The following is a 12,929-nucleotide window of genomic DNA, read 5'->3' as shown; positions in this document are numbered from 1 at the left end:
AATCACTTTTTCCTCTCTCGGCCTCAGTTTCTTCAAATACACAAATCTGGACTAGGTGACCGCTAAAGTCCGGCACTGCCGTTCTTGGATCCTAAGAAGAAGGAGGTGGGCAGACTACATTGTAGGGCAGAACAGCACGGCGGCGCCCTTCTCCCCTCCCTGCCCGGGATTGAGTACCACCCCCACTTCGCAGCGGGGAGCGGGGAGGGGTTCGGGCTTCCCTTCCCTCCTGCCCCCTCCTCTCCCGGCCGGTCCTGTGGCCACGTCTGAAAACCACTCATTGTGCTAGCTCTGCAGCAGAGAAGGCGCCACGGCCCCCGGACAGGGGAGGGCAGGACAGAGCAGAGCGGTGCAGCCCGGGGCTCGGGGCACCGCGAGCTGAAAGCAGGTATGGTGGGACCAGGCGGGCAGCGGAGGGGCTTCAGTCCTGGGGCTAGGGAGCTAGGGGCGGAGGGGTCTCCCGGTACCGAGCGCCCATCATCACCCAGCAAGAGCGGCAGCCTCCTTCCTCCAGGCGGCAGGGGCGGGGTTCTTTCGGCTCTCCGGGATCCCGCTGCGTCCCAGAATGCTGTCACCCCTCCTCCAGATTCAGTTCACCACGTATTAAGTGCCAGTCTCCAGCACCCTCACGTACCTGTTCCCCGGGTGCCTCTTCCTTCTCTCGATAGTCCCAGGACAGCCTCTCCTCTTCCTCTTCGCTTTACTCCCCTTATAGTGCCAAGATCGCTTCTCTTCTTGTGCTTCTGGGATCTTCTGATGTCTCTTTCTGCTCCCCTCTAAGTACGAGGAGCTGTCTCCTCCCTGGGCACCCAGGGTCATTTATTTCACTTCTCTCCTTGCTCCTCTTCATTCTCTAGACCTCCTCATTCCCTGTTCCACTAAGATCCTCTCCCTTCTCCCTGTTCCCCCGTGTCTCCAGAATCCCCTCTATCCCTAAGCTCTGGAGTTCTCACCTCTCGCTATATCTGGAGAATGCCCCAGTCTTTCCTCCTAATCCCTCGTTCCTGGAGTCCTTTTATCCTGCCGGGGCCTCAGGATGACAGGGCAGTACCTTTGGACATCCGTGACTGAGGGGGAAGGGGCAGACCCTGGGATGAGGTGAAGTGGGTAGCCATTCTGTAGCTATTTCAGTTGGGGAAAGAGCCGCCAACTCCCGTGCATATATAAAGAAGGAGAATTCTAGTATTTAATGCTAGGACCCAGCCCTGCCTTCTAGTTGTTAGAATTATAGAACCATAAGATGTTAGAACTGGCTTCCAAATCAATAGTAGAGTGCCTATTCAGAATTAGACACTGGAAATACAAAGACAAATTACAAGAGGTATTTGCCCATGAAGACTTTACTTTCTACTGAAAGGAATCTTGGAAATCATTTAGTCCATTCCCATCATTTTACAGGTGGGAAAACTGAACCCCAGGAAAATGAGGTGAGTTTCTTCCCTGCCACCCCCCCCCAACACACTACTAGTTAGTGTATATACAGGATAAGAATCCAGGTCTGAACCTATAAGAATAGGAGCTCTGTGCTAGGCACAGCTGGCAAGCCAGGGCAGAACTTCTGAACTAAGAAAGTCATCTCCTTTAGAATCAAGGATCCCTTTCCCACCAGCCTTTTGTGTGTGAGCTCATTCATAACTGGCACAAGGTAAATGAGTCCTTTTTAATATGTTTCAAGGAGAGTGGGAGTATCTGTGTAGGGGCCCACTACTCTATGTAGAAATGAGAACTGGCCTGAACTGGTCAGGTTGCCAGGAGGACAAATCACAGATGAGAACTAGCCCCCAGACTAGGCTAATTAGATTCCGTCTAAGAGTATGACTGAGGCTGTTCCTATTTATACTATCGAGTAACAGTCTTCTCCCCTCCACTTCCAAAGCAGGACAAGACTGTAACTTCCCCCTGGGCATGTTACACAGAGAAGGTTGGTTTTCCCTCTTCTTGGGGCCATCTGGATGCCCAGAACTGAATACTGGTGCACTATGCTGTATGCAAGTCCCATGTACTCTCTCTATAGTTTGAAGCAGTGAGATACATAGTGAGCACTTTCTTCCAGGTTGCCATGTTATATGAAGAGAATCAACCCAGGAAGTGTGAAGTTAGATAGGAGAGAGCTCAAGAATTGTGGTCCTGGGAGGTTGATCAGTTCCTGAGAAAAGCTTATCTTGGGAGCTGTGTCATACAGAGCAGAGAGCATTGTGGACACTTAAAGAGCCTTTCTCTTTTTTAGTTTTAATTAATTTATTTTTAATTATCAACAATCACTTCTATAAGCTTTTGAATTTAAAATTTTTCTCCCCCTCCTTCTCCACCTCCCTCCCCAAGACAACTTGAAATCATCATGATATAGGCTATACATATACATTCCTATTAAACATATTTTCACATTAGTGATGTTGTAAGTAAGAATTAGAACCAATAGGAGGAACCACCAGAAAGAGGAAACAAAACACAACAGAAGAGGAAAAAAATAGCAAATAGTATACTTCGATCTGCATTCAAACTCCATAGTTCTTTCTTTGGATGTGGATAGCATTTTCCATCATGAGGCCTTTGGGGATGTCTTGGATCCTTATATTGCTGAGAAGGGTTAAGCCTATTAATATTAGTCATCGTACAATGTGGCTGTTATTGTGTACAATGTTCTCCTGGTTCTGCTCATTTCCCTCAGCATCAGAGCATAGAAGTCTTTCCAGGTTTTTCTAAAGTCAGCCTGTTCATCATTTCTTATAGCACTATAGTATTCCATTACACTCATATACCACAACTTGTTCAGCCTTTCCCCAATTAATGGGTTAAAGAGCCTTTCTTGATGTTTCTGTCTTCCAATTTTCACTGGAAATGGAACTTCAAATCAATATAGTTTATACTCATACAAACTTTAAAGAGATTTTTGCAAATATTGACTGGAATCCTCAAAAAAACCTGTAAAGTTAGGTTGGGAAAGATAGTGAGGGAATAGAGATAAGTAAAGAAAGTAAAGATTCGGGGCAGCTAGGTGGCACAATGGATAGAGCTCTGGTCTTGGAGTCAGGAGGACCTGAGTTCAAATCTGGCCTCAGATACTTGACATTTACTAGCTGTATGACCCTGGGCAAGTCACTTAACCCCGTTTGCCTCAGCAAAAAAAAAAAAATAAAGATTCCCATTAATGGGAAAATTGAGACCCAGAAAGGGGAGGGGGCTTGTCTTACCTCAAGCCACTAAGGCAAGTGCCAGGGCTAGGAAGGAGAAGCCTGGTATCTTGACTTCCAAATCTAGTACTACATTGTCTGCATCTGTGTACACTGGATCAAGAGTTCTGGGCACTGACTTGCTTTTGTGTATTGCATGTGTTGTGTGTGTATGGGTGTGTTGTGGGGAGAAGGGTGGGGCCCAGTGTGAGCATTGCTGTTTAGCCCAAGCTATCCCCCTCTCTAGGATTCCTGGTGGCTGAAGATTCATTTCTCAGGCCCTAAATGAGTATCCCTATTATTCCTATTAGGAGGATTAGATAGAAGGCAGATCCACCTATGTCCAGTTGCCCTAGATAAGGTCTGTAAAGAAATGATTCAAGAAGGGGAAGGAGGCAGCACTCCTAACCAAAGCCCAAAGGCTGTCCTACCTGAGGCTTTTTTTACATTCTCTCTCTCTCTCTCTTTTTTTTTTTTTGCCTTTTGGTGAGGCAGTTGGGGTCAAGTGACTTGCCCAGGGTCATACAGCTAGTAAGTGTCATGTATCTGAGGTCAAATTTTAACTCAGGTCCTCCTGACTCCACTCTTCACTGTATCACCTAGCTGCTCCTTTACATTTTCTTTTCAACAGGTCTTTAACTCAGAGCTGCTGGAGTATCCTTTTCTCTTTCCTGGACCCCTACTTCCTGGCTAACCCTTCAAGAGCTCTGATTCCCCCCAGCTTCCTAGCACAGGCACAGACAAATCTTTCCATTAGATCATTAGAGACAAAGGTTGGGTGGCTCTCAGAAGCCGTGGTTGATGACACTTTATCATACCTCACCTCAAGAGACTTTTTCTCCTGCTTCATCCCTCCTTGACTTCCTGCTGCTATTCTTTCTTCCTTTTCTTCCCCCTCTTCTACCCCTTTTCTTCTCCTCTTTTTTTCTTCTCCCAGGCTTATTTGTTCCCTAATCTTATGGCATAGTCCTCCTGGACAATGATTTACCCCTGCTATGACCTTCGGAGGCTGGGGCTTCTAGCTACAATCAGATCTCTCTAAGCTTCCGAATTCCCAAACTGGGAGGCCTACCTGCCCGTTGACATCAAGATGAGAGGAATCTGAGTCCAGCATTTGTACCTGGTGTTGCTTTCCACCCCCTCAGATTCTATGCTTGGGCTGTAAGAGGAAGAACTGTAGACACTGACAAGACCAGTAAGAGCAGAGGTCTACTGAGGAACAAGAGAGTCTTTAATATAATAATAGCTAGCCTTTATATGATACTTCAAGGTTTGCAAAGTGCTTTACAAATATCTCATTTTACCTTTACAACAACCCTGAGATGTGGGTGCTATCATTATCACCATTTTACAGGTGAAGAACTTGAGGCAGGCAGGGGTTAAGTGACTTGCCCAGGGTCACAATGCTAGTAACCATCTGAGGGTGGATTTGAGCTCAGGTCTTCTTGATTCCAGGACTGAAACTCTTTCTACTTTACCATCTAGCTGACTCAAGTCTTAGGAAGCATACAGGTAAATGAAGAATCCATAGGTCTGCACTCCAGCTGTTGCTGATCAAAACTCAACCTTCTCTCCATGCCTCAAATTCCCCTTCGATAAAACAGAAAGAACAGTATCTCGCTGCTACCCTGTCAGATAGGGGCAATGAATGTTGTTTGGAATACGTCTGTCTAAATAGGAATCCTTTTGCTGCTAAATCAAAGAAGGACCATTTCCCCTTTGTATTTCTCACCCTCTAACCTACCAAGTGTAGTATCTTTGGCTTCCTAGGATTATAGATTTATAGTTGTAAGGGAGCATAGAGATAAATTGGTCCAACATTTATTTATTCAGCACCTCCTGTGTGCCAGGTACTGTGCTAGACACTAGGAGTATAAAAAGAGGTTAAAGACAGTCCCTGCCCTCAAGGAGCTCACAGTCTAGTGGGGAAGATAACAAGCAAACACATGTACAAACAAGCTATGTGCAAGACAAACAGGAAATAACTAAGAGAGGGAAGGCACTAGAATTAAGAGGGGTTGGGAAAGGCTTCTGGTATAAGATGGGATTTTAGTTGGGTCTTAAAGGAGGCCAGGGAAGCCAATAGATGGAAAAGAGGAGGTAGAGCATTCCAGCCATGAGAGACAGCCAGAGAAAATGCCCACAGCCGAGAGATGGAGTATCTTATTTATGGAGCAGCCAGGAGACCAATATCATTGGATCAAAGAATATGTGTTGAGAAGTAAGGTTTCTGAAGGGCTTTTCAGGCCAAACAAAGGATTTTATATTTGATCCTAGACTTGGCAGGAAGTCACTGGAGTATATTGCGTAGGGGGCTGGCATGATCAGACCTATGATTTAGGAAGATTACTTTGGTGGCTGAATAGAGGATAGATCAGAGTAGGGAAGAGACCAGAGGCAGGCCAACCCACCAGCAGGCTACTACAATACTCCAGATATGAGGTGATGAGGGCATGAACCAGAGTGGTGGCAGTGTCACAGGAGAGAAGGGAGCATATTCAAGAGATACTGCAAAGATGAAATAGACAGGCCTTGGCAACAGTTTGGATATGGGGGTTGAGAGATAGTGAGGGTGACTCCTAGGTTGTGATCCTGAGGGATTGGGAAGATCCTGCTGCTTTCTAAAGTCACAGGGAAAGTAGGAGCTAGGGAGGATTTAGGGGGAAAGAGCATGAGTTTAATTTTAGATTTGTTAACTTTAAAATGTCTACTGAGCATCCAGTTTGAGATGTCTGAAAGGCAGTTGGAGATGTGAGATTGCAGGTCAGCAGAAAGATTGGGGCAGGATAGGTAGATTTGAGAATCATCAGCATAGAGATGGTGATTAAATCCATGGGAACTAGTAAGATCACCAAGTGAAGTTGTATAAAGGGAGAAGAGGGCCCAGGATAGAACTCTGTGAGATACCTACAGTTAATGGACATGCCCTAGAAGAGGATCTAGCAAAGGAGACAGAAAGAGCAGACAGATAGATAAGAGGAGAAGCAAGAGAGTGGTGTCCCAAAAACCTTGAGAGAAGACAGTATCAAGGAGAAGAGGGTGATCAGCAGGATCAAAGGTTGTAGAGAGGTCAAGGAGAATGAGGACTGAAAAAAGGTCATTGGATTTAGCAATTAGTAGGTCATTAGTAATGTTGGAAAGAGAAGTTTTGGTGGAATGAAGAAGAAGCGAATATTTATTGAACACCTACTTCATACCATGTACTGTGCTAAGTACTTTGGGAGATGTGAAAGAAGACAGTGCCTACCTCCAAGTTTACTAGCTAGTTAGAAAGGCTAAACATACACATACGAAATGGTTAAATAAACAATGTAAGATAATAAGATTATGTCCCAAAAGGAGAGCTATGTAAGAAGGGGGAAATAATACTTCATATTATGAATCTAATGATCTGGGAGGGTTTCGTGGAGGTGAGACATGAACTGGTCCCTGAAGGACAGATAGAATTTGGAGAGGACAGAGGACAGGAGTAGTATGAAAGCTAGGACTCTGGAATGAGCATGGCATGTTTGGAAGACTTTTAAGATACAGGAGCCCTACTATAATAACGACAAAGTAGCTGGCATCTGTGTAGCGATTTAAGGTTTACAAAAAGCCTGGCATGTGTTATTGCATTTGATCCAATGTTAATCAAAATATATGCTTAAGTACACCCTGAATTTCCAGAGCAGCTAGGGACTTTAGAGATGACTTCATCCAGTGACTTATTTTATAGATTCAGAAACTGTCCCATGGGGTTTTAGTAATTTGCTTAAAGGTTACATATGTAACAAGTAACTAAATCAGCATTTGAATTCATATCATCTGACTCCAAATCCAGTGTGGTGTTCCACAGTGAATAAAGCACTGGAAATTGGAGTCAGGAAGACCTGAGTTTGAATCCCAACTAAAATACAGGGCTATGCAGGCTTAAAACTGCACTGACTTCTCAGACACCCCACAAAGAGCTTTACAAATATCTCGTTTTATTCTTACAGCAACCTTGGAATAGGTGCTATTATTCTCCCTGTTTTACAGATGAAGAAACCCAGGCTTAAGGTTACGTGGCATGCCCGGGAGCACACAGCTAGCAAGTACCTGAGGCTGGATTTGAATTCAGGTCTTCCTGACACCAGGCCCAATACTCTATTTCACAGAGGCGCATAGCCTTATAACAAACAACTGAAATTCTGCATTAGGTAATCTGATAGAAAGGGCAAAGACCTAAGACAGACCAGGGATAGAGATCCAGTAATTCTACTGGTAGGACATGGTCACAGTGTTTCCCTTCCATGCTAAGTTCAGTAATCCCTTACCTCTTTGCTCAGGGAGTTGAAATTAGGCAAGGTACTCACTCCCGTTTTCCCAACTCGTTCATTGATTTATTCATTTTGTAGAATTGATGAATTCTATTCACCTAAATTAATCAAGTTTGTTGAGTATCATTTGTATGCCCAGGACCCCTCTGAGGTAGAGAAGAAAACACATTTCCCTGATCTTATGCAATTTACACTTTAGTTGAGGAAGGGAGTTCATATGGTGATCTTATCCCTAGTGCTTCCTTAGGAAGCACCTTCTCAGGGTGCTTTTCTGGGCCTTACTCTCTCCTCTTAAAAAGGCATTTACTTTCTTCATTATTATTTAAATGCAGTTATGAATTATTAGGCTCTTTACATAGATTGGTTTTCTTTACTAACAGTATAGATAATATAGCAATATAACATAATGTAATAATATCTATACTAACAGTATAGATCATATTTTCCAGTACCCCTGGACCATTAGGTTAAGTTAGTTTCTCTCTGAATTATAGAAGGGGAAACAGAAGCAAAGGCTAGGAAAGGATTATGATGTGCCAGGCAACACTGGAGATGATGGACTGTTCCTAAACTTCCTGAAAGGGCTGGATCAGGGATGAGCGGGGCATGGGATGACTATGGAGGTTGACTGGCGTTTACTTCTTCTGTAGGCCCCCTGTGCCACCATGGCCTGGCTGCGAATTTCCAGCACTGGCATGGCTGTCCTCTTCATGGTACAGACAGGCCTCCTGCTCTACTTGTACACGCAGCACAACCATCTGCTGCCCTCCCTCAAGGAGAAGCCAGCCCACGTCCACGTGCTGATCCTGTCCTCCTGGCGCTCTGGCTCCTCCTTTGTGGGGCAGCTGTTCAGCCAGCACCCGGACGTCTTTTACCTGATGGAACCAGCCTGGCACGTGTGGGTGACCCTCTCCCAGAGCAATGCTGAGGTGCTGCACATGGCTGTGCGGGACCTGGTGCGCTCTGTCTTCCTCTGTGACATGAACGTCTTCAGTGCCTACCTGCCCTGGTACCGAACCCTGTCCGACCTCTTCCAGTGGGCCGTCAGTCGAGCCCTGTGCTCCCCGCCCGCCTGCAGCGCCTTCCGGAGAGAGGACATCACTAGTGAGGCTGCCTGCAAGAGCCAGTGCGGGCAGCAGCCCTTCAGGGCCGTGGCAAAGGCCTGCCGCTCCTACAGCCACGTGGTGCTCAAGGAGGTGCGCTTCTTCAACCTGCAGGTCCTCTACCCGCTGCTGACCGACCCTTCCCTCAACCTGCACATTATCCACTTGGTCCGGGATCCCCGAGCCGTGCTCAAGTCCCGCGAGCAGTCGGCCAAGGCCTTGGCGCGGGACAATGGCATCGTGCTGGGCACCAATGGCACGTGGGTGGAAGCCGACCCCGGGCTACGGGTAGTGCAGGAGGTGTGCCGCAGCCACGTGCGCATCACCGAGGTGGCCATGCAGAAGCCACCGCCCTTTCTGCAGGGCCGCTATCGCCTGGTGCGCTTTGAGGACTTGGTGCGAAACCCACTGGCCGAGATCCAGGGCATGTACGACTTCGCTGGGCTCCGCCTCACCCCACAGCTGGAGGGCTGGATCTATAACATTACGCACGGCCAGGGGCCTGGCCAGCTTAAAGAGGCCTTCAAGATCACCTCTCGAGATGCCCTCAACGTGTCCCAGGCCTGGCGCCACGCTCTCCCCTTCCCAAAGATCCACAGGGTACAAGAGCTGTGCGCGGGCGCCCTCCGGGTGCTGGGCTACCGGCCAGTTGACTCTGAGAAGGAACAGAAGGACCTCACGTTGGATTTAGTGCTGCCCCAGGGAAGGAGCAAGTTCAGCTGGACCTCATCTGCATCTTCGTATGCTCGACAGAAGTAGGGCCCAAAGCCTGTTCACACTTCCTGGGCACTTGTGAAGCTTTTATTTATGGACATTGTACGGCCATCATCTACCTGAATCCTTCCCTACCTCCCCTAAAGGGAAGGAGAGGCTGTCTCCGAGAGAAAAGCTTGGATGATCTCGACAGAGGATGGGAATTTCTCCACTAACTCAGATTTGCTGATGCTGGGAACAGTTTTATGCAGATAATACCTATTTTATAACTGAATGGATTTTTTAAAAATGTTCCAAAGCACCACTGATTTTTTTCCCTCTTAGCTATAATTTTTCTTTGGCTCCTTTTCAGTTGACTAAACCTTTCATTTCCTTTCCCCCAGCACCTAGCCCATTCTCCTGTTTCCTTTTGATCCCGGAGTACTACTTATCTGCCCATAGCATCCTGTTAGAGAAATTGAGTCATATGACTTATTTTAATTATGAATTTAACTTTGATTAATAAAAAAAATTGAACACATATTTGAAACCATTTCAATAAAGAACACATTTTCATGTCCAAATAAATAATAATAGTAATTGGCAATCATATAGAGCTTCAAGGTTTATAAAGGGCTTTTCATATGTTAGTTCATTCAATCCCCAAATCCTGGCAGGTAGGTGCTATTATCATCACCATTTTACAGATGAAGAAACTGAGACTATTAAAAGTTAAGTGGTTCTTTCACAGCCATGCAGTTAGTAAGTGTCAGAGACAGGATTTGAACTCAGATCTTTCTAGCTCCAAGTCTGGCACTCTATGGACTGCACCACCTAGCTGTCTCTATGAAAGTATTTATTCAGTCATTTCCTCTCTATCCCCTCACCATCTCTTCATACATTAGCATATGTCTCAATGAATATATTTTATGTAGTCTTAATCAATGTATGTGTTGTATTTCTAGTTCTAACTTCTTCCCATTTAATTATTTCTTATCTTCTCATATTACTTTGTATTATTTTTTATTTGTCATTTTAATGATGTTAGAATTATCCTATCTGTACTGTGGGGTAGTGGATAGATTGCTAGCCTTGGTGTCAGGAAGACCAAGGTTTGATACAAGCTGTGAGACCAGCAAAGTGGCCCAGTAGATGAAGTTCCAAGCCTGGAGTCAGGAAATACTACTCTTTGTCAGTTCTAATCTGGCCTCAGAAGCTTACTAGCTGTGTGACCATGGACAAGTCATTTAACCCTGTTTGCCTTAGTTTCTCAATCTGTAAAATTAGCTGGAGAAGGAAATGGCAAACCACTCCAGTATCTTTGCCCAGAAAACCCCAAATAGGGTCACAAAGAATCAGACATGACTGAAAAACAACTCAACCACAACACAGCTGTAGACCATGGGTAAGTCACTTAAGCTCACTGAGTCTTAGGCAACACCTTCACTATAAATTATAGGTGAGTTGTGATCTTCGTAGATGTAGGGAATTCCTATGTCCCGAGTTCTCATACTGATGAATTTGCAGGTCATTAACACATAGTATTTCTTTATATTAATATACCACAGCTGGTTTAGCTACTTCTCAATCATTGAATATTTTACTTTTTAAATTGTCATCATACATATAGCTATGAATATACATATAGCTATGAATATCTTTACAAATACAATATTTTTTTTCTTTTTAATTGTATTCTTGAGGCAAATTCCTAGTAATGAGATTATTAAATTGAAAGTATGATCAGTTTTATACTCTTTTTCTGTAGTTAGATTGCTCACCCAAAAGACTGTTATTTTTTCAGTGTCGCCAACGATGTTTGAATATATCTTTCTTCACATCCCCACCAGCATTGAATTTTGTTATTTGTATCTATTTTTCTAGATATAAAATAGTACTTTGTTTTAATTCACTCTTTTTAAATTAGTGAAAGTAGGTTTTTTCAAGCAATTATTTGTAGTTCATATGTCTTCTTTTGTAAATTTTCTATTCGTATTCTTTTACTATTGGAAATAAGGCAAGCTCTTATATATTCCTGTGTTCTGGATGTCAGGTTTTTATCTGATTAAAAAAAAAGATTTTCCCCCCAAATAATTGCTTTTCTTTTATCTTGGCTATATTATTTCTCATTGTACAGAATCATTTTTATATGTATATAATCAAATCCATTTACCTTGTCCCTGATAATCCCTAATATTTGTTTGGACAAGAATTTATCTGCCTTCTAAAACTGAGAAAAATATATTATTCCATTTTCTTCTGATCTGTGGTTTAAAAATAATTAATTTTGGATCTTGCTGAAATTTATTTTGTGACTTATGGTATGATGTATGGACCCAAATTTGTGTGTGTGTGTGTGTGTGTGTGTGTGTGTGTGTGTGTGTGTGAGAGAGAGAGAGAGAGAGAGAGAGAGAGAGAGAGAGAACTAATTTTTCCCAATAGCATAATTGCATAATGATTCTTTTCCCCAGTTTTTAATATATAGAGGTTTATCAAACATGAATTTTTAATATACCTTTGGTGCTCTTTCTAGAATTTCTATTCTGGTCCACTGATTGATTTTTTCTCCAGCCATATAATTTAGAAGTGTATGCAAACATTATTGTTCACTTGCTTAAGCCTGTGACTTAGGTGCTGTATGAAGAAACTTTTCTTTATTGGTTTCAGTATCCCCATACACATTCTTAATAACACAATCTCACACCCAAATTATTCTGTAAACTTCTATGCATCTGTCTGTCTGTCTGTCTCTCTCTCTCTCTCTGTCTCTCCCCCTCCTTTTTCCTCTCCCCACCTTCACTCATCACTATAGGGCTGATCTGAGACAAAATTACAGCCCCAAATTTCTTCCTTCTTTCAGTCTCTCCTTTTAGCCCCCTTCCCCTTCTTCTTCCCCTTTTCCACTCCTAAACTTACCTAATACTTTTATTCCTCTTTTCAAAGATCTCAGATCCTTTCCTAGCTTTCAGCTAGCGTCTTAGAAAAGGTCTGATAAACTCATTCATACTGAGATATTCAATTCTATGGGGCAACTAGGTGGCTCAGTGGATAGAGCTAGGGCCTATAGTCAGGAAGACTCCTCTTCCTGAGTTCTAATTTGACCTCAGACACCTACTTATCAGCTGTGTGACTCAGGACACATCACTTAATCCTGTTTGCCTCAGTTTCCTCATCTGTAAAATGAGCTAAAGAAAGAAACGACCAAGTGCTTCAGTATCTTTGCCAAGAAAACCCCAAATGGGGTCATGAAGAATTGAACACGACTAAAATGGATGAACAAATGAAGAAGTAGAATAATTGTACGAAGGACTTCACAATATCCTCCAAACCAAGTCAACAAATGGCAGTGATTTTAATGTGAGAGTGGGCAAAGAGAAGGAGAGTGAAAAAATACTGGAAAATATATAGTTTGGGATCAATAAATGTAAACTATAAAGGGTGTTTAGATTTCTTAGAAGTCTCATGCCTATACATCACGAACACTTTCTTTAAGAAATAATTTGGAAAAAGACAATTCTGAAGGACCCATAATGAAAAATGCTGTTTACCTCCAGAGAGAGAACTGATGAAGTCTGAATGCAGACTGAAGTATATTTTTTTCACTTTATTTTTCTTGCTTTTCTTTTTTGCAATGTAGCTAATATGGAAATATGTTTTGCATGATT

General features: G+C 43.6%; 1 protein-coding gene across 1 annotated transcript; it reads left to right on the top strand.

The window, feature by feature from the left end:
* The first annotated feature begins 242 nt into the window (after positions 1-242).
* On the top strand, positions 243-11,358 carry CHST6 (carbohydrate sulfotransferase 6). The gene is made up of 2 exons (XM_020963657.2): positions 243-388; positions 8,119-11,358. Exon 2 carries the CDS (start codon positions 8,134-8,136, stop codon positions 9,328-9,330), a length of 1,197 nt encoding a protein of 398 aa, XP_020819316.1. The 5' UTR covers positions 243-388; positions 8,119-8,133; the 3' UTR covers positions 9,331-11,358.
* The last annotated feature ends 1,571 nt before the right edge of the window (positions 11,359-12,929 follow it).

This window comes from Phascolarctos cinereus, unplaced genomic scaffold (genome assembly GCF_003287225.1).
Source record: "Phascolarctos cinereus isolate Bilbo 61053 unplaced genomic scaffold, phaCin_HiC Scaffold_2;HRSCAF=192, whole genome shotgun sequence".
Lineage (NCBI taxonomy): Eukaryota > Metazoa > Chordata > Mammalia > Diprotodontia > Phascolarctidae > Phascolarctos > Phascolarctos cinereus.
The sequence above is the reverse complement of the archived record's forward strand: the minus strand, read 5'-3'. Positions and strand labels throughout refer to the sequence as shown.

What these genes read in the sequence shown, in the direction of transcription:
- CHST6 (XM_020963657.2), top strand. Translation starts at nt 8,134, where the DNA reads ATGGCCTGGCTGCGAATTTCCAGCACTGGCATGGCTGTCCTCTTCATG.